Source organism: Prunus persica, chromosome G2, assembly GCF_000346465.2.
Source record: "Prunus persica cultivar Lovell chromosome G2, Prunus_persica_NCBIv2, whole genome shotgun sequence".
Lineage (NCBI taxonomy): Eukaryota > Viridiplantae > Streptophyta > Magnoliopsida > Rosales > Rosaceae > Prunus > Prunus persica.
Window position 1 is genome coordinate 817,757 of NC_034010.1, and position 22,757 is coordinate 840,513.

Sequence of the window (22,757 nt, forward strand, 5' to 3'; positions counted from 1 at the left end):
AATCACCCACTTGTTCTTTGTCAGGGTTGTTTTATAGGGAGACTTTGGAAAAGCCCAAAGGAGAGAGAAAATTTTTAAAAGAAGAAAATGGACAAAATTGCCCTTATTTATTTTTTGATTTCCTAAGAAATCCTTTACATTTGCATGTCTTTAGTTTGAAAGTTGAGAGGTTATTCTGTCTTTTTTTAAAAAGCTTTGGCTTTTTCTAAAAGTGAAAGTTTTTTTATGAGTAAAACATAAATTTACTTTTGGTTTATTTGTTCGCTCTTATGTGCAGGTAAATCGATGGAAACCATATTTTCTCTGAATTTGTTACAGATGCGGTGGTGGGTGTGGTCGTGATAGCGCTTCTTCAGGTGGTTGTGGTATGGTTCGTTTAGGTTCTTGGGTTGATTTAAGGTTTAGCTATGTTGGGCTTGTGGGCTTTGTTTGGGGTTATGCTTAATTGTGGTGATATGAGTTAGTAGTTTTTATGCTGCTTTTGTCCACTTTAGTTTTGCTTAGAGCATCTCTAATAGCCTCGTCAACAACTTTGGAATACTAAAATAAGTGAGTTACATCATCAAAACTCTCTCCAATAGCCTTGTGAAACACAGTCATTAAAGCTGCAACTTATTTCTCTCTATTCAGGACTGGTAAACCTTGGCTCTTCTTTCACCTCTCCTTTTGTGAGAGTTTTTCATCTCTCCTTTGTGAGAGCTTTTCATATCTCTTTTATGAAAGTTTTATTTGTATTGTTATGGCTTGATTTTTTCAAGCTTTATCTCTTTTTTATTATTCTAAGTTTGCAATCTTAGTTAGGATACCTATGCCAGAGTTTCTTCGATCCAACATGATCGTTAGTGGAGACACGCCATATTGTCTTAATTTTGATATTAGACCGCTCCATTATTGTAATGGCCATTTTGTGGCTAGTTTGTATTGGCCCTTTGTGGCTAGTGGTTTTTTTGGCTGAATTATGAATGCAATCATAGAATTTCTCAAAAAAAAAAAAAAAAAAAAACCTTGGCTCTTCAAAACATTTAATTTTACTTTGGAAAAACAAAACCTCCTTGAAAATGTTAAAAACATGCACTTTTTTTTTTCCAGATAATAAATACATAGACATTATTCACATGTGTTCATATTTTTCTTCATAAAATTGCATTAATTGAATTGAAGAGTATGCTAGGCACAAATTATTAAAGCAGTAAATAAACCTTGTCAATTGCCACATATGTCAACAAAATTTAATTTGCTACTGCTATTGGAGATTTAGTATGTTAGGTTGTTGCTTTCGTGGGATGAGAGATTCACTATAATACCCAATATAGGAGCCCAAATTATTTTAAAAAAATCATATATGAAATAGACTTTAGAAATACACACAAAGCCCATTTACAACATAACAAAAAGGCTTTTAACTTCTTTTAAATTACAAAACTGCCATTGATTTCCTAAAACAAACCCAACCCCAAAACCTTATAAAAAAGCCCAAAACACACAATGGGGTATCAAAGTAATTTAATAATCAAAATTAAATTCAATAAGATCAGTTGTCATTTATTGGGTTTTTTTATGGGTTTGTTTATAGAAATTAAATGGTGTATGATTTATTTATAGTTTTAGTGCTAAAAATTGATATATGACTAAATATCTCATATTGGAAACCTAACCTTTTATTCTAGGCAAAATTTCAACGTTTAACAAACTTTCCCGTGTGAGTTGTTATCATAAATGCAAAAGTAAAATCAAAGAAACCCGCTAGTTGTTCATTTGACTTTGAATCCAATCGTAAAGCATTCAAGCTTAGCACAAATAAGAAAGCCACTGTTGAATGTTTCACCACTTTGTCGTTCGAGTTGGCTTGCAAATTACTTTCAAATAATGATCACCTCTCAGCTGTGATGTCTACCCGAGAATGTTCCCAGAACAGAGGGAATGGTTCTGTTAAACCAAGGCATAAATTGGAGATGCTTTCACTCAACGATTTGTCATGCTTCAAGGAGCAATGGAGCATCCAATTTCACACGAGCAGCTCAAAGAGTCATTATGCTTTCCCATGGGATAAATAAATCTCGGTTTTTGTAAATTTTCCTTTTTAACAAAATGTGAAGTGGTTTTTGACCGAGATCGTCCTCCAATTTTTGCTCGAGTTTTATTTGGTCTATGAACTAAATTTTTCATTCCAATAGTCTCTCAACTCTCCATGTGTCAAATTAGTTTTATCGTCAAAGTCTGTCCATTTTGCCGTTAAATTGAGGGGTAAAAACATCCCTCAATTTTGGTGAATTGAAATAAAATTTTTAGTTGATGGATCAAAATGAAACTCAAGCAAAAGTTCGAGGACCATTTCGGTTAAAAACCAAAATGTGAAATTACATGAACTATTAATTGGATGATTACCAAAAAATGCCAGAAGTTATACTACATATAATGGTGTGGTTAGGACTTAGGAGTGCTTTTTGGCTGACATAGGGAAAGATGGATAAGTTTTCTAAAGTTAAAGAAGGTTTTAGTGCTTGTTGATAAAGCATTTATCAAGTGCGTCTTACAAAAAGCATTATTGTGGATAAGGAGAAGAATGCAACCATAAAAAGTAGTATATTAGGGTATAAAAAGTGTGACATAGTAGTTGAGGCTTGTAGCTTAAGTGGTAGAATATTTTCCTCTACATCCAAGGTCCTAGTTTGATTTTCCCCTTTTTCAATCACTTATATGAAAAAGAAACACAAAATTGAGTGACATTATTTTGATTGCTTACTAAGGTACATATGAGTTAAATAGCTCCTTTTTAATTTCCTTCTTAATATGGAAGTAGGAGCTCTTACATTCCTACTAATAGCAGTGTGACATGTGTGTAGAATATATATTTTTTTATTTGTGTTTTTTATAAATAATTTTTGCATATGTCAAACTGTAATTTGCAGAAAGGAGGAGTATCTCAGAATCAATCAATATCCTTTCAACTTCATGGTCATACGTCAGGGGTCTTGAAAGCTGAATTACTAAAGATATGTTTAAAATAGCTACACAAACCCAACTCACATCACCACAACCACAAAGAACAAGCACAAAGCATTTGTCCCAAAAAATATTCTTTATAAGATCGATGGATATCGAGGAGGAGTTGTCTATTTATCTGTCCAATTTTTTTATTTTTTTATTTGGTAGGAGTGATTCAGAATTACCAGTTGAAGTCGGTTTCTTCTTTCTAGCATGTTCTGTGAGTTCGAGAAAGAATTAATAAATATGATTAAAGTAACAAGAAGGTTGTCTCGTACGGATATTGTCCTAAACTTTTCCACCAAAGGGCAGTTTTCTAGGGCGTGCACTAACTTAATTATTGAGGATGAAGAAGTGTTCTTCTGGCCACTTATAGAAAGTGAGGACTGAAGATTACACCTTTTTCAATACTAAATTAGAAAACTTTCTCCCACCAACAATGGCATGGCACAGATGATTTGATTCTCACCATTAATTAACCACCAAGTTTGTGGCATTTTGCTCCTCACCGGTCTTTTATCCACTTACAAAAAAGTGTAAGTGGATAAACAAGAAGTTGGAAAACCAGTTCCCGTAAAAAAAACAAATACATATAAAAATTATTCTTCTATTTTGGTGATAAGCACTTTTTGCGCCTTTGGCTTGTTGGCGATAAAGCAAATTTCAGGCCACTAAAATATAGAGGGGGATATGTGATCCTAAATATAGAGGGGGATGTATACCTACCCAAACCTACCCTGAATTAAGAAAAGGGTGATTATGAATCTTGATTACTTTATAATTAATAGCTAGCTGTCCCCTGAAAAGAATCGGATATGTTGGATTGCATGTGCATATAATATTATATGCAAAGCATCTTTGGATGGCATGCATGATGGGGTTTTTGTAGGCAAAGTCCACTATCTATCTATATGACATGTTATCAAGTACTGGAGGATAGCACGATACAAGATCTACATGTTTTAGAATATTTTATTTGGAAGCCTTTGATTAAAAGACCACTTTGGAGACTTTTAATTTTTTTAGTAGAATTTTACAGGAAATTAAGATTGTCATTTTTTTAAGGGAGCTTTAGTTTTAAAACACAATATAGTTTATTAATTTAGAAGATAGGAATACAATTTCATCTAATTAGCATGAGGCCAAATACCAAAATGTAGTACCTAATTTTACAAAAATATCATTAAAAAATATCAAAATTACACACAATGTCACTCCTTCTAAAGAAAGTATACTATGCCATATGTCCATATCCAGTCAACTGCCACCACTGGCTAACCACCATTGCCAACCACCACCCGCCGCCGGCCACCTGCCACCACCACCCGCCGCCGGCCACCTGCCACCACCACTGTCGGACGCCTGCGCTGCCGGCCAACAACGGCCAGCCACTCGTCGTCGGCCAACCACTGTCGTCACCCCCAGTGGCCGTTTGCAAGGGACCAACTCCATTGCCTTTATTCACCTTTTTAAAATAAAAAAAAAATTGTGTCATTGAAGGGACTCGAACCTTGACCCTCAAAAGAGAAAAACTCACTCACAAACCACTACACCACTTGATTTTGTAATATTTATATAAACAATCAATGGTTTTTTTTTAAAAAAAAATTAACACATATTCACACAAGAACTGTAGATATCAATTATGTTAAAAAAACGAAAACATCTACAAAACCAAAAATTAATTTTATAGAAGCGAAATGGAGGAACCAAGATGAAAATACTAAAATGGAAACTGCGATGCATAAACAGAAACTGAAATGTAGAAGCGGAAACTACAATGCATAAACAGAAACTGCAATACAAAAATCTAACTTGCAATGCTGAGTTTGGACAAAAATGCTCAGCTCTAGAGTTAAAACAAAACAAAACAATATATATATTTTTTTTATTCAAGACATGTTGGTAAAATACTCTATTTCTGGCAATGCAGTTTTCAAAAGTCCAATTTTGAGTTCCCTTGTTCTTGGGTAGTTCTACTCTTCTCTTGCCCACCCAATTCCTCATATGGGTAGCCTCTACTCTTCAAATTGGTGAGGTTGAAGGCCAAGGAAAGAGCAAAAATCCAATTGTAATTAAATGAAAACTACAATGTAGTTTCTGAAAGTCCAATTTTGAGTTCCCTTGCTCTTGAGTAGTTCTACTCTTTTCTTGCCCACCCAATTCTTCATCTGGGTAGCCTCTACTCTTCAAATTGGTGAAGTTGAAAGCCAAGGAAAGAGCAAAAATCCAATTGTAATTAAATGAAAACTGCAATGCAGTTTCCAGAACTCCACAACCCCACCGAAGGCCTAGGCGTGAGACCTCCACCTTTGTTAGAAATTCGCATATGATACCCCACCTCCATTGTTACGATATCAAATCTCAATCATAGGAGTAGATTGCTGCAGACCTTTAACTGATTCTGTTTCCTTCTCTAGTCCAACAATCCCTGTAGTTTAGGCTGTAGTTATTACTTCTTTCCATATATGTTTCTGTACAATTTTCTATATATCTTTATAATTGTTATGACTGAATACACAAGTAATATACATCAGATTATCACTCTTCACATGGTATCAGAGCGATAGGCTCTGGGACCTTCACCACGATTTGATTTCTTCTTAGCCTTATGGTTGTTTTTTATTATTTTGTTTGAGAGCTCTCTGTATCTCAAAATTCTACTCTTTATCATTGATCAGTTTTGTTCCACCTTTGCTAATCACGTGGAAACAAACATTACAGGTCTGGCAAGTTCTTATTTTTCTGATTTTCAAAATTCAGTTTCTTCCAATAATTTTCCACAGGTTTGGATTCTTGATAGTGGTGCAACGGATCACATCACATCCTGACCTTCAATTTTTTCTCAATCGTCGTCTTCATTGACTCTTTCATCTATTAAATTACCTACTAGCGCTAACGCTCCAGTACATTCCATTGGGTCCATATCTTTTGATTCCAATATTTCTTTATACAATGTTCTTTGTGTCCCTTCTTTTAGAGTTAATTTAATGTCTATTAGCAAGCTTACCAAATCTCTGAATTGTTGTGTCCTCTTTTTTCCTGATTTTTGTCTTTTGCAGGATTTGGCAACGAAGAAGACAATTGGCTTGGGTAAACAACATGGCGGACTCTATTATATTCACCTTATTCCTACTCACCCATCCTCAAATCACGTCTCCACTTCATCAAATTTTTGGCATCAACGTCTCGGTCACCCTTCACCTGCTCGCCTACAATTACTTACTAAAATAAATCCAACAATTTTTTCTAACTCTTCTCATCAATGTGATGCATGCACGGCAAACTAGATTGCCTTTTGGTAGAAGTTCAATTTCTTCTACTGAACCTTTTTCTTTAATTCATTGTGATATTTGGGGACCTCATAAAGTTCCTTCTCATTTCTGAAGCACTCTACTTTTTAACCATTGTAGATGACTATACTCGTTGCACTTGGTTATATTTGATGCGCTTCAAATCTGAAACTCAGCCATTATTTAAATCTTTTCATGCTTTTGTTCGTACTCAATTTAATCGCGATATAAAAGCAATACGTGTTCACAATGGCAGCGAGTTTGCTTCTATGCGCCCATTTTTTATGGAGCATGGCATTCTTTATCAAACTACATGTGTCTATTCTCCTCAACAAAATGGAGTGGCTGAGCATAAACATCGCCACATTTTAAATGTTGCTCGTGCTTTACGATTTCAATCAAATGTTCCCTTAATCTTTTGGGGTGAATGTGTCCTTACTGCTACCTATCTAATTAATCGCATGCCCACTCTTTTGTTGTCAGGAAAGTCCCCTTTTGAACTACTCTATGATCGTGCACCCTTATTGGATCACTTGCGAGTCTTTGGGTGTCTTTACCATGCCACAAGCGTCCATCCTGTCCAGAAGTTTGACTCACATGCCCGTCGTTGTATCTTCACCGGCTACCCTGTAGGGAAAAAGGCATATCGCCTTTATGATCTCACCACGAAACAATTTTTCTCTAGTCGCGATGTCATTTTTTATGATAATGTTTTTCCTTATTCAAACTCTGCAGGTGACACACGGCCAAACTCAATTGTTTTGTCATGCATAGACTCTTCTCATGAGCCATGTATGAATCCATCCTTCACATCTCCTTATCAACCTGATGTTTCACAGCATCTTGACCAATCCCATCCTTCAATGGAGGAGTCACCTTCTGTTATCCATGTGGATGACTCTAATAATTCTTCCCCCATTCATGCGAACCACCATATTCCTGTGGATGAATCTAATAATTCTTCCACCATTCATGCGGACCACCATAACTCCACTCCTCTTGCCTCGCCGGAGCCGATTTCTCTTCCTCCAACTCTTCCCATCGCTTCCGCCCCCACAGAACCAAATTCATCGGTGATGGCTCACCCATCTCCTCATCTGGAACCAACCCGTCACTCCACTCGTCCTACACGACCTCCTATTTGGCATCGTGATTATAAAGTGTCTCATGCTATGTTGCATACCCAAGTTCCATTGTCCGACTCTGTGCCAAGTTCTATGAAAGGTACTCGTTATCCCTTGTCAAATTTTGTTTCTTATGCATGTCTATCACCCGCACATCGTTCTTTCTTAGTTATTATTTCAGGTCAAACAGAGCCCACTTCTTATGATCAAGCTGCACATGACCCCAATTGGCAGCAAGCCATGGCTACTGAGATTACTGCTTTGGAGTAAAATAACACATGGACCCTTACGTCCCTGCCACATGGTCACAAGCCCATTGGTTGCAAATGGGTGTATAAAATCAAACATCATTCAGACTGCACCATTGAGCGTTACAAAGCTTGCTTAGTGGCTAAAGGCTACACCCAACAAGTAGGCCTTGACTATCATGAGACTTTCTCCCCCACCGCCAAACTTGTCATTGTCCGATGCTTGCTTGCTATTGCTGCTGCTAGACATTGGCCTCTTCACCAACTCGATGTCCAAAATGTGTTCCTCCATGGACATCTTGATGAGGAAGTATATATGCTTCCTCCACCAGGCTTTCATCGACAAGGGGAGAATCTTGTATGTCGACTCAACAAGTCACTATATGGACTTAAACAAGCATCACGAAATTGGTTTTCCAAATTTTCCAACGCTATAAAAATGGTGGGAGTTAATCAGTCCAAGGCAGACTACTCTCTATTCACTAGGTCACATGGCTCATCTTTCACTGCTTTATTGATTTATGTTGACGGCATTATAATTATAGGCAATGATCCAGCCTCCATTAAATCTCTCATGGGAGTCCTTCATGAAAAATTTCATATCAAGGACCTAGGTGATCTTAAATACTTTTTGGGCATTGAAGTGTCAAGATCCAAGCATGGAATTGTCATCTGTCAACGAAAATACACCTTGGATATTCTAAAAGATGCTGGTCTTCTCGGAGCACGCCCATATGATTTTCCCATGGAGCAAAAGTTAAAGCTGACTCCAACTGATAGTGATCTGTTACATGACCCTGCTCACTATAGGAGACTTGTTGGGCACCTTATATACCTTACTATAACCAGGCTAGACATTGTTTACTCAGTACATATACTTAGCCAATTCATGCACCAACCACGCAAGCCACACCTTGAGGCAGTACTTCGAGTTTTACGATATCTAAAGGGTTCACCCGGCCAAGGACTTTTGTTTCCTTCAGAAAACAACTTAAAGCTGACAGCCTTCTGTGACTCTAGGTATTTTACCTTTCTTGGGAATGCACTAATATCATGGAAAACAAAGAAGCAGAATGTTGTCTCACGCTCTTCAGCCGAAGAAGCAGAATGTTGTCTCACGCTCTTCAGCCGAAGCCGAATATTGAGCCATGGCGCATGCAACTTGTGAGATAACTTGGTTGAGATACTTGTTACAAGATTTTCAAGTCAATATTCAAGAGCCCGCTGTTTTACATTGTGACAATCAAGCTGCACTACATATAGCAGCCAATCCAGTTTTTCATGAGCGTACAAAACATATTGAGTTGGACTGTCATTTGGTAGGGGAGAAAATTCAATCAGGGATGATTACTGCTGCATACACGCCTTCTTCCCACCAGTTGGCAGACATCTTCACAAAACCACTTGGAAGAGATTCCTTTCAATATGATTATTCGCAAGTTAGGAGTTCTAAACCTTCACTCTCCAACTTGAGGGGGAGTGTTACGATATCAAATCTCAATCATAGGAGTAGATTGCTGCATACCTTTAACTGATTCTGTTTCCTTCTCTAGTCCAGCAATCCCTGTAGTTTAGGCTGTAGTTATTACTTCTTTCCATATATGTTTCTGTACAATTTGCTATATATCTTTGTAATTGTTATGACTGAATAGACAAGTAATATACATCATATAATCACTCTTCACATCCATATCATCAAACAGTTGGAGATCAGAACCAGCATGCCCAGTATAAACTACAAATCCACCACCTTTATCATGAATACCCATATGGCAGCCAACATCAAATTCAAGAATTCCATTACCATCATTGCATAAACCACCTGAGTGATGCATTTCAACATACAGGTGGAGAGCATGTGGTGCCTTGGATGCTAGCACAACACAAGAAGGATAAACCCCAAAACCCAATTTCTTCCAAGCTTCTTGATCAAGATTCTTCAAGGCTTCTGACCTAACCATAATTGCAACAGAACCCTTATCATCCTATCACTTTGGGGTTAGGAAGCACATCAAATTTTTATCAACCAATATCAAATTAAAATGTTGAAGAAACACACAGGTCACCAATTCAAGGACAAAGTAAATCAATTAACACATAATAGTTTTTGAAGGAAAATGTGATCCTCCCAACATAATTTCACCACTACTATTTAAATAATGGGGTTTTATTATTTCAGGTTCGACCCATTCGAGACGCAGTGTCTCTTAATAACAATCCCTTATTTTAAGGGAACACCCTTTGATTCCATCATAAAGAAACAAAACGTGTGTGTTTGGTTTTGTGGCTGCTTTCAAGTCCATCCTCAGGGTGCCTAGGTATCCATTGCGGGAATCAAGCTACTTGTAGTTCAAAGGATTACAATGAATAAATGACTCATTGCAAAAGGGGGAATTTGAATGAATTTGATTGAAAAAATGTTTGAGTGAATTTAGCTGAATAAACCAGGGATTCGATTTTGATGTGTGTTTGGGGTGAATTTGGTTAAGAATAAACCAAGGATTTAAATTTAGTTGCGGTTGCGTCTATTAAGATGCTAGACTGCCTATGTACCCTTGATGGGATCAAACCAACGTAGTTCGGAATTGATTTGTGTAGAGATAGATATTTGATTTGTGAGAATTTGGTTGATATAACCAATGATTCAAATTTGGTTGCGGTTGTGTCTATCGGGATGCTAGACTGCCTACGTACCCTTGATGAGATCAAACTGGTGTAGTTCCAAAATTTGAAAATTAATGGGTAAGTGTGGCCCACAAATTGAGAATTTATGTCTTTGGGTCAATTTGGAGATTTTCATAGTAGATGACCTATTGGAAAAATTGAAAATTAATGGGTAAGTGTGGCCCATTAATTGAGAATTTGTGTTTGAGAGATTTGAATTTAATCTCATTGGAATTTTCATGGGTAGATGACCCATGAGAAAAATTGAAAATTAATAGGTGAGTGTAGCCCAATGAAAATTTCTGTTTGAGAGATTTGAATTTAATCTCAATGAAATTTGGATGGACAGATGACCCATGGGCAAAAATTGGATGGTTTTGTACCCTTTTATTTTTATTTTTTTTATTGTCAATGTCAAATAAAACTAATGGGCAATTTTGATGAACCCACTAATTTAATTTGATCATTAACACATGCATTTGTATCCATGCATGATTTGGAGGATTTACGATTAAGGGTCTCTCGTGATCGACAAAACCCGTTAATCCATATTGATGCTCCTTTGGTATCTTTTGGGAGTTGAGCTTGATGCTCGGAGCATGACCAATCATGTATTTGGATTGGAGTCACCTTCATAACATGGTTGAGTCACTTGGCACTCCTTTCTAAATAGCTTCTTTGCCCCGGTGATTGATTCCCATATTTCTTGTTGGGAATCTGTGAGCATGTTTGGTAGCCATCTTGTATTTGATAATTGAAGCAGATAGACCTGAATGCCATAAGCATTTTATTGAGCCTCCTTGACCGTCAATTGATTTAATTCTCTTAAACCATCGCTGACACTCTTGTGCGCTTTCTTAGTTTTGTGTGTAATTCTTTACTAGACCTTTATACAATAATACTAACCTTGTTCAGCCATTGTAGCAGTAGAGTATCTTGATTTCGTCTAGAGAGTCTTCTACCCTATGCAGCACTTTAGTTTCTCTTTCTCTTAGATAGGGTGAGATCTGATTTAAGAGGGTGTTTGCTGCAAGGGGAGGGACCTCTATTTATATGTGCATCACTCATAAGGCTTTGCCTATCAAGAAGCGTTTGAGTGTCCTTTTTGCATTAGAATAGGTTTGTTTCAATCCATGTTATATTAGGAATCCTGATAATACTTGAGTTTAACTTTAATAAGCTTTGTACAAGTATTATCTCATAAGGATTGAGTTCTATTTCCTGATCAAACCAAAACTCGAATCCTCTTGGGATTAGAAGATCATCTTTTATGGGCTGAGACAATAAATCGTCTTACATTGTGCTGCAAGTAGTGAACTCCCGTGTTCGTCCCTTGGAATACAAAGGGGGCACAAGTGTCTGAACACTTTATTTTCTTTTGTTTCTGGCACCAAGAGTGATGTGAGGGACTCGAAAAACTTCATGAGTCTTGATCCAAGTAGACTTGCATAATAACAGTTGAGGATGAATCTTTGAGCACACCATTAGTCCTTTTTAAGTGGACTTGAGAGCAAAGCATGAGGCACTTTTGTTTTGCCTTGGGCTTTTGTGCTTTTGGCATTACTGACTGATTTCTTGTTTCCTCGGTTACCATCTTTGGTTTCGATATTGTTGAGCCTTTCAGGTTTTGATAACAAGTGCCAATATTTTTCTCAGGGTGAACAAAAAATGGTGCTTGGACATTCTTTGTTTGATGTAGTTTTCAAACCATTTGAGAGCCCATGATTTTCAGGAATCTGATATAGATCATTCATTTGCTGATTGCCTTTTTTATAACCAAAGTGGCCAATCTCTCTTTTGAGATTTCTTTTTACTGCCTTTGCTTTGTGCCTTGACTCTTAAATTGTCTTCGCCTTGCCTCTGGGTGCTGCCGAATGCTTGTTTTTATTTTGTAAAGCAGATTCTTGAATCTACTGAAACAGAAACATGATTTACAACGCACTGACCCTCCCAAACCTTCATGCTTTTGACTATTTGTCGACTTCTTTGATTAGCCGGGACTTTAATGCTCTTTATCTCATAATTTGAGTTCTCTGGGCTCAAAGCAGCTGATGCCAATATATTTTGCAGCTCTTCTCTTCAATTTCTAGTGCTAATGAAGGCACATAAAGTGAAAGAGAAATATTGATGCCATTTTCCCTACTCATAGAGCATTTGTTACAGAAGCAATTGTTTTCTTTCGAAGGGTAAAGGTTGCTTCCACTTTTTGGATTTTATATCCAGAGAGTGTTCCCTCTTTTGTCCACTGGCAGCCAACACCAAGGCAGAGAAGGCAAAAAGCGTGAAAATGCCCAAAGGCATCCACGATTTTGAACTATGATCAATTTTCTGTTGTTGTTATTGGTGGTGGGTTAAATACCCAATATTTGATTCATGGGTTTTTTCACCAAAAATGGATTTATCATCCAATGGAAATTTATGAGTTTTTCACCCATGATGGATTTATCATCCAATAATTTCAGGGTTACTCACCCATGGATTTGCATCCAAATAAATTCCGGGATTTCTTACCCAATAATGGATTTCATATCTAATGATTTTTCGGATGATAAATCCATATAAAGACAGCAAGAAAAGCAGAGAAGGGGGAGGCTTCAGAGGAAAAAAAAAAAAAAAAAAACTCACAAGGGTAGAGAAGAACAGCCGAAAAGCTGGAGAGGAAAAAAAGACAGAAGCAATCAAAGATGCATCTGCAACAAGGCTCCTCTCTTGAGGTCCTCCATGTTGGGTGGCAACCCTTTAATCAATCAAATGGATGGCATGGTGGCAACCCTTGAATCAAATTTCTCGGATGTAAATCCATGGGTGAGTAACCCTGAAACCATTTGGATGTAAATCCATGGATTTCTCACCCACACTCAAAATTTGACGTGGACAATTGTAGTTTGTAATGTGGTTTTTTCTATTAAGTATGAAATGTAATATTATCGTTTCATTTTTATGGGTCTATTTTGTAAGGATTTTTTTTTTTACCTTTTATTTAAGGCAACGACAAAGAAAGGAAGAACCATATTTACATAGGGTGTTGCTATTTCCACCCCCTGTTCAATATTCCCACCCACCTTATCTTCCCACTATAAATTTGAAAACATACAATCCTATCTTTCCACTCACCATTATTCCTAAAATACTATGTAATTATTAATTCATGCAAATTCCCACTAGGTAATTTCCTAAAAAACACAATCCTATCTTTCCTCCCACTATTGTTCAATCGAAGAGAATTTGGGCTTTTGAGGGTTTGAGGCAGAAACTTGAGAGACAAAGAGGGTTGGTAGTTTTTGTGGTTTAGTTGGTGGTGGAAAAGGAAATGAATTTGGAAATCAATATGTAAGAGGCTGGGCAATATTGCCGGGTGGTCCCACCAAATATTTTGGGGTGGGGTTGTGGAGAGAGAGAGAGAGAGAGAGAGAGAGAGAGAGAACTGGAGGCTTGGGGAAGTATCAATTTGTTCATGGCTTTAGTTTTGGATGAGTTTTGAATAGATTTTTCTTTATGCATTTCCAATTTTTTTTTCCCTTCGCTAATGATTCTTCTTTGTAATTTGCAAGAATTGAAGATAGAAGAAAACTTAAGAGGTATGAATTTTGTAGGGGATTGGGAGACTAGGTAATTGGTCGGGTTACTACGTCGAGAGTGAAGGTGGCTGTGGATTGTCTAATTGTTGGATAAATGTTCTTAGAAGTCATTTTACAAAGGAGTAAATTTATCTTTAAAAATTTGAAGATAGATAGGTGGGAAAATACAAGGGGTGGAAATAGCAGCACTCTTCACATATCCAATTCTAATGAATATACGTAGTTTCTTGTCAAACAGAAAAAAGAAACGTACTCTCTTGTTGTCTTATCGCCTAGAGGAAATCAAATTAGGTTACAAAAGGTATTAACTTTCCGATTTCTCTAATTGCCGAGTTGTTTCGTTTTGTGGAAGGGCACAGTCAGATACACGTTATGAACTATGATTATTCCAACAATTGCTTACTCGCTTGCCCCAAAACAAGGATTAAAATGGGTTTCAACAAACTCAATTATCTTGAAGTTTTTCATCATTTTCACATCAATGCCAAACTGACCTAAAGCAAGCCCAATAATCCCCCTCCCCAAAATCAGTTTCAATTGAATTTCCCCAAAGAGAACCCTACCTTCCAAACTCCTAACCCTACCCCTCAACACTCAAACCACCACCACCATCCACACTCAAAATTTGACGTGAAAAATTGTAGTTTGTAATGTGGTTTTTTCTATTCAGTATGAAATGTAATATTATCGTTTCATTTTTATGGGTCTATTTTGTTAAATTTTAAAGAGACGTGCTAGTGGTCCACTATTAACAACACCAATATTGTCCCCAACCTAACCACCTACAAAGCCCAATAGGTATGGGTATCACAAAAAGCCTTGGTGATATTAGTAATGGAACCATTCATTATATGTTGTATTTTATTTAGTAAGTTTTCGATGTAGGACTTCTATTCTTCAACACGTCCCCTCATGTGGGACTACCATATAGTGGGCCACACATGGAGCCAAGTCCACATCGGAGTCAAACATTACACCACGTATTGGGTAAGGAGTAAGGGTTTCAAGCCCAACATGTGAACACCACATATTGGGTAAGGGGTAAGGGTAAATGCCCAATATTTCAAGCCTAATCATTCAACCCGCTCTGATACTATGTTAAATTTTAGAGAGATGGGCCAACGGTCCACTACTAGCAGCACCGATATTGTCCCCAACTTAACCACCTACAAAGCCCAATAAGTGTGAGGTTTTATCACAGAAGGCCTTTGTGATATTAGTGGTGGAACCATTCATTATATGTTGTATTTTATTTAGTTAAGTTTCCGATGTGAGACTTATATTCTTCAACATATTTTGTATGAATTTTTTTACCTTTTATACGTTGACCCCCGGAATGGAATTTCTTGAATCCACCACTGAGCTCATCTTCTCTAGCCAACTTAGCTAAGCCTATTCCATGAAAGTACTTTATTAAAACATTAGCATTTTGTGGGTTTTCATTAATACATAGTTCTTTGGTGAAAGGAAAAATTAATAGCTATATTTCACTTAACTATTTAAGGCAACGAGAGAGAAAGGAAGAACCATATTTACATAAAGCGTTGCTATTTCCACTCCCTTGTCCAAATATTGTTTTTATTTTTTTGCTGGGAGGGGGGGGGGGGGGGGAGAGGGGGGGTTGTGGTTGGGTTGTGTGGGGGTGTGGTGTGGCAGGTGTCAGGCACAAATGACCAAAATACGCTTCTTGCACTAATCCAAAAACTGATTTAGGGTTTGGCTTCTATCGGAAAACCGGCAGTCTCCCTTGAAAAAGGCACATGCACATAAAACTCAAATAGTCTCGAGCGTTCAGCACAATCAACTTTACAAAACTGAACATAACAAACAATCAAAAACTTGCGGCTGCACCAAGGTTTGCATAGGTTGCCCAATTACCCTTACTGAGGGGATCAAGCCACACATAGTTCTTTATGCAAGAAAATAAAGTTCAACCCATATGTAAGCATATGAATTAAATATTCCATTGCAGTTTCCAAAAACCAAAAGATTCAAACTGTAATCAATCCGCTGAAACTTGAGCAAAAGATATTGATTTCAGAACAATCTTCCACCTATCACATATGTGCATATACAAATACATATATATATATATATAAAATAGCTCATTACAGATAAGTAGGAAAACAAAAAAATTATTAAAATAACATTGGCCACCTGAAACCTTAATATCAATATCAACGGTTTGAATAAAACATGCTTCCATCTTTCACATGTAAAAACAAACTCATCACTCAAGAAAATAGTTGTGAATTGTATACAATCCTTAAAATTTAGAAAACTTTCAATCCTTGTCTCATAAATCTGAATACATGTATTAAAACTTTCACCAATAAGTACCAAGATAAAATCATCAATTTTAGTTTAAAACATCTCCAAACTCACATACTCTCCACATAGGCATACTCCAAATCATAATCCGTCAATTCCAATAATATTGCGTCAATTCCAAGTACCACATTTGTTACATCCTTGCAGAACTCGGGGGACCCATGGTCAGCCCGAGAACTCATATCCTCGCAGAAGTCTAGGGATACGTAAGCAGCCCGAGAACACATGTCCTCGTAGAACTCGGGGAACATGTGGTCAGCCCGAGAACGCATATCCTCGCAGTACTCGGGGGATACGTTGTCAGCCCGAGAACGCATATCCGTCAAATCCCCTCGCAAGACTCAGGAAGATATAATCAACCCGAGAACGTAAATCCTCGCACCAAATGGTTCAGGGGTCCCCGAGACTCGTGGGCATTGTCATAAATGACTAAACTGTTCCGAAGGCAACTGCCGCGGGGGGGGGGGGGGGGGGGGGAATTTGGGGGGGGTTTTAAAAACCTTTTTTCAAAATTTTTAAAAAAATTCTTTTTTTTTCCCAAACCCCTTTTCCAAAACCCATTTTCCAAATTTTTTTCCACTTTTCCAAAAATTATTTTTTAAAAAAAAAACCAAAAACCCTTTTTAAAATGAGATCAATCCCAACATTCCTAACTGAACTTGACCATGCATAATCTTTCAAAACTGTTCTCAAACTACATTCAAATATGTACAACATACTATTGAGAAAACTAGTATCCATCAGTCATTGATTTGAAGCCACCGAGCATATATTTAAATATAGACATACAATCAGGCATTTAATTAATTCCTTATTCATGCCAAAATCCGGTTATCCAAGCCATTCCTTATTCATGGAAAGTAAAAGCGATTACATAATAATTCATAAAAATTTAAAACACTCAAAACACAATACCATTTTAAAACAAGCCTCCAATTACAATTACAACTACTAAAAGGCCTCAAACAAGCCAACAAAGCCTACAATCTAAGCCAACTGGGATCGAAGGGCCCACGACCCCAATTGTTATATGACAATTCCTATTAGTCCATAACCAAAAGTTTAGCCCATTCTAGAAGTCCCATCACAATCTAACGGTCGGTTTGACCCCGATCGTTGAATTTGACCAATTGGGCCCGTGGGGCCCACAACCTCTGATTTTCGATCCAAACTTTACTATAACTCCAACAAGGTCTACTTAACAAGTTTTCAGAGTTTGTCTCGATCGAGCAATCGGATTGCTCTCGATCGCACGATTGGACGATAACCGGTTTACTTAACCTTAGAATCATTGATTAGGAGTATTCGGGACTCCCATTCTCGATCCACCAGTTCCAACACAAATCCTAGAAGTACGAGGAACAACGCATTAGAAAATGGGACCGATTGAACGGTCCAAACCTATTGAACCTGGATATCGCATAATAGGTGCAATATCCGTTCGACTGTCAAACGATAATCAAATCCAAATCCGAGTATACCATCATGCTCAGGACAACAAGGGTAAGAATTTAGAACTCTATGGGCCGCCACCCACCACCAGCAGCGCATGGGTGTCTTAAAAGATTTTTCAGCGATGGAAAATCTCCAAACCACCGGCGAATACCTATGCCAACAGATTCAAACTTACTAGGGGATCAAGTTTTGTTCGTGGACCACGGTCAAAAACTAGTCGGAACTAGCCGAATTAAAGCCTAAACCGTCGGCTAAAATGGGTATTTTGAACGACATGTAAAACCTCAAAATTATCCCACCAGCATAGACAACTAGAGCACGTAGATAGGATGAAGACTCATAGCTGGATTGATGAAAATCGCCACCGGGTTCGCCGAAAACGGCGTCGGAAACTTCAAAAATCACCCGAACTTCCAGTCATTCCAGTTTAATTTCCTTGGGTTTTTGAGCTTGGAAAATGTGGGTAAGATAGAGGACATCGATACGAAACTTTTGCAACCAATTTTGCTTGAATCAAACATCGGACGACGACAAAATCACCGTCTAAAATTTGTTGCCGCTCGTGTAAAGAGAGAAAGTCGCGTGCATAGAGAGAGAGAGAGAGAGAGAGAGAGAGAGAGAGAGAGAGAGAGAGAGAGAGAGAGAGAGAGGCTGACTGGGTATTTTAAAACCAACTTTGAAAAATTTACGTTTGTGCCACTGCACCTCCGTTGACCACAACTTCTTCGTTATAACTCCGATTTGAGCCCACTACGTATCTACGAACTCGAGAGAACGAGCTCTATGGAATGGTGTTAGTCAAATCCTCAAAATCCTTCTAGATCGAAAAATGACTAAAGTAACCCTACCCCTAAGGGCAAAATTGTAAATCCACAATTAAATAATCAATTGAACAGTGATTTTTGGGACGGAGTGTTACATGCGAGCTCTCCAGAAGATTGCCACATGAGAGCTCGTGCCTTTACCTTATGGAAAGAAGACTGTGTGATGCAGGTTGATCTATACTGTGAAACTCGAAGCAGATGGATCCATTGAAAGATATAAAGTTAGATCAGTGGTGAAGGGGTACAGACAGAGATATGGGGTGGGCTATCAAATGACCTTTGCCCCAATAGCCAAGATCGACACTATCAGAGTCCTACTGTCTCTAACAACAAATCTAGATTAGCCACTATATCAGTTCGATGTTAAGAATGCCTTTTTACACAAAGACTTGGTAGAACAGATATACATGGATTTACCACTAGGATGTAATTTAGCTCCTGAAAAGAAAAATCATGTTTCCAAGCGCATAAAGTCATTATGTGGGTTAAAACAATCTCCGAATGCATGGTTTGGCAGATTTACTAAGTCCATGAAGAATTTTGCATACACTCAAAGTAATTCAGATGACACCTTGTTCTTGAAGTGTGATGAAGGAAATATCACTACATTAATTGTTTATGTGGATGACATTGTTGTAATTGGGAACTACACAAGAGAGCAACATAAGCTACAAAAGTATTCGTCTCAGTAATTTGAGATGAAAGATTTAGGTACTCTTAAAGACTTCCACGGAATTGAACTAGCAAGGTCAAAAACTAGTACATTTTTTCTCAAAGGAAGTATCTGATGGATCTACACACTAAAACAAGAATGCTTGGATGTAAGCATGTTGACACACCCATTGAGATAAATCACAAGTTGTGAGAAGACATGGGCCGGTTGCCAACCAAAAAGGCACAATACCAGCGCCTTCTTTTTTGTAAATATGAAATATCTTAGTTGCTTTAATTATTATAAATTTTGTGAACAATTAGTATTTAAAGTTTTTACTAATTTCAAAAATTACTAAAGAAATTGTAATTAATTATTTTGTGGACTTTGTTTTTTTTTTTTTTTTGAACTAAATTAGTTTATTTAATTTAATATGTTCGAATATTTCAATATGTCTGAATATTTTAACAGTATCGTCTGTGGCTATACTCTTAAAACCCGAATATATTTAACAGGTATAGCCGCATGGCTATACGCTTTAAATATTAATATATTTTAATAGTAGAGTCGCACGGCTACACTATTAAAATATTCAAACGTATTAAACAAAATAAACTAATTTTGTAGAAAATTAAATATAAAAAAAAGTCCACAAAATAATTTAAAATAATTAATTACAATTTATGAAGTAAATATTGAAATTAGTAAAATATTTCAATACTAATTATTCACTAAATATATAAAAATTAAAGTAATTTTAAAATGGTAAGATATTACTTAATTACAAAAAAGAACACACTTTTATGCAGTATAGCCGGGCGGCTATACATTTGACACAGATTCGATTATTTAAATAGTATAGCGGCACGGCTATACTTAAAAAATATTCGTATAAATAACAAGTATAACCACTCTTTAAATATTAATTTATTTTAAAAGTGTACTCCTTGTTTAAAATGGCGCCCGCACGATAATAACGTGCAGACCGTCCGGATAATCTTCAATTAATATAGTGGAAGGATCAAAATCAAGCTGGCATACTAATCCTAGCTTCAATTGGCCAAGAATGGGAAGAAAGAACGCCCTCTTGTTGGCATCGAACTGGTTGTAGGCCAAGAAAAGTATATAGAGTAGAAACTGATGCATTATCTAGACAATGATGAATTAGTGAATGTACGTATGTTTTAACACAAGCAATTTATTCGCAAATATTGAATATATTAGAATTTTATAGCTCAGAACATGTGAAGGTATCTGAGCGAAGAAAAAAGACCTGTACAAGCACCACAAAATCAAAAAAAATCAAAGAACACAACAATTTATCTTTAGTACTTTCCATTTCTTTAACCCAGTAATGGTGGGCTTGACATTAACATTGAGAGGTAAGAGGGTCTTTGTTTCCATTGTAGGTGAGATCAATGTCACCGGGGGAGATAGGAAGCAAAACCTATGGATTATAAGAAAAATAAAAAGAATATGGTAAAAAATAGATGAACTAACCACCACAATGGTGCAAATGGATTATCTAAGCTAAGTAGATGAATTAAAATTGTTAAGATGAGGCACTTTCTAGTTGGATGATATTAGAAAAAGTATATACATAGATGCGCCAATAGTGTAGGCATGGTCTTTTCCTGTTAATCTTGTTAACTCTATCCAGGTTTTCGTCCTCCTTTTTTGGAATATACATATATTGCGGGGTGTGGAGGAGGAAGCAGTACTACAAACAGCTTAGCACATTCCAGATAGAGATTTGGTGATGAATATTCTCAAGGCTAAACAGCTTACTAATTATAAAAATAGCATGCAACTGTGTATAAAAATAGTTAGTGATTGGTTGGATAGTTTGATGGTGTTGAGCCTTCCCAATCGGACTATAAATTGGCCTCAACTCAAAATGGAATTGCATCACCCTTCCAAAGGAAAAAAAAAAAAAAAAACAGAGAATAAAATAACAAAGTAGAAGGAAAATCAAGATGGCTATGAAATTAAGTTTCTTGGCAATGCTTTTGTGCTTATTGTTAGCATCTACACCTAAAGCTCATGCTAGTGTGTTTGACGTGACGAGTGCAACATACGGTGCAAAGCCTGGCTCTGATGTCAGTACGGCCTTAGCCAAAGCTTGGAGTGATGCATGTGCATCGCCATCCGCGAGTAAAGTTGTTGTTCCGAGCGGGACATACAAGTTAAAAGAAGCAACTTTCAGAGGCCCCTGTAAGGCTCCTATTGAGATGCAAGTTCAAGGCACATTGGAGGCTCCAGCAGATGCTAGCCAACTCACAAGACCGGATACTTGGGTTGGTTTTCAGTACATTGACATGCTCACCTTATCAGGTGGTGGGACTTTTGATGGCCAAGGAGCACTTTCTTGGAATCAAAATGACTGCCACAAAAACAAAAATTGCAAACCTCTTCCCGTTAATCTGCGGTTCGAATTCCTCACAAATTCCAAAGTTCAGGACATAACTTCACTTAACAGCAAATTTTTCCACATGCATGTTTTCCGGTGCAACCATACTACATTTCAACAGCTTACCATCACAGCACCTGACGAGAGCAGAAACACAGATGGAATCCATATCGGGGCTTCGACTGCTATCAACATTACTCATTCAAAGATTGGAACTGGGGATGACTGTATTTCTATTGGTGATGACTCTCACGAAATCACAGTGACTGATGTTACTTGTGGGCCAGGCCATGGAATAAGCATTGGAAGCCTTGGAAAATATAAGGACGAAAAGGATGTGACTGGGATCATAGTTAAGAATTGCACCCTGACTAATACGGAGAACGGTGTGAGAATCAAAACATTTCCAGATTCTCCTTCCCCTAGCACTGCCTCGGGTATACACTATGAGGATATTATCATGGTTAATGTCAGTAACCCTATCCTCATAGACCAATTGTACTGCCCATATACTCAGTGTGAACAAAAGCCTCCGTCAAAAGTTAAGATCAACAATGTCAGCTTCAAGAACATTAAGGGCTCATCTTTCTCTCCACTTGCAGTCAAGCTTGTATGTACCACGGGCATACCGTGTGAGAATGTGGAGTTGACTGACATTGATCTCACCTACGGTGGAAACAAAGGCCCTCTTACCTCTATGTGTTCTAATGTCAAGCCCACAATTACTGGCGTGACAAAGGCTCTTGGTTGCGCTACATCGTCCTTGGCACCTCTTCCTTTATCCAAGAAGTAGAAAGTACTAATTAATGTTCTCTATACATAAATTGTTGTGTTCTACTTTGCTTTTGTGCTACATGTTCTCTCCTTTGTCCAAGATAAATGAATACACAACACAATTTTCATCAAAGCCAACAGGATTTAGAGCCCTCTTATACCATTATTGACCTGTTTGATCTCAATTTTCATCACTGAAAACGTCCCTTGTGAATATGGCAGTAACACTGCCTGATATTTCTCTGTCTTATGGAAAAAAACAATCGATAGACCTTTCCCGCCGAAATTTTGTCGGGACTATTGAAGTGGAAGGGGATGCACAATATATTATTACTGCTCTTGAGAAAGATGGGGAGGATTTGCATGTGTGGAAGGTCACCTTTTTAAAGATGCTAAGTGCCTCGCACATTCTTTCTCTC

At 37.4% G+C, this 22,757-nt stretch overlaps 1 protein-coding gene across 1 annotated transcript; it reads left to right on the forward strand.

Annotated features, from left to right (window-relative positions):
• Window positions 20,865-22,357, forward strand: LOC109947095 (exopolygalacturonase-like). The gene has a single exon (XM_020556536.1). It carries the CDS (start codon window positions 21,131-21,133, stop codon window positions 22,355-22,357), a length of 1,227 nt encoding a protein of 408 aa, XP_020412125.1. The 5' UTR covers window positions 20,865-21,130.

What these genes read in the sequence shown, in the direction of transcription:
- LOC109947095 (XM_020556536.1), top strand. Translation starts at nt 21,131, where the DNA reads ATGGCTATGAAATTAAGTTTCTTGGCAATGCTTTTGTGCTTATTGTTA.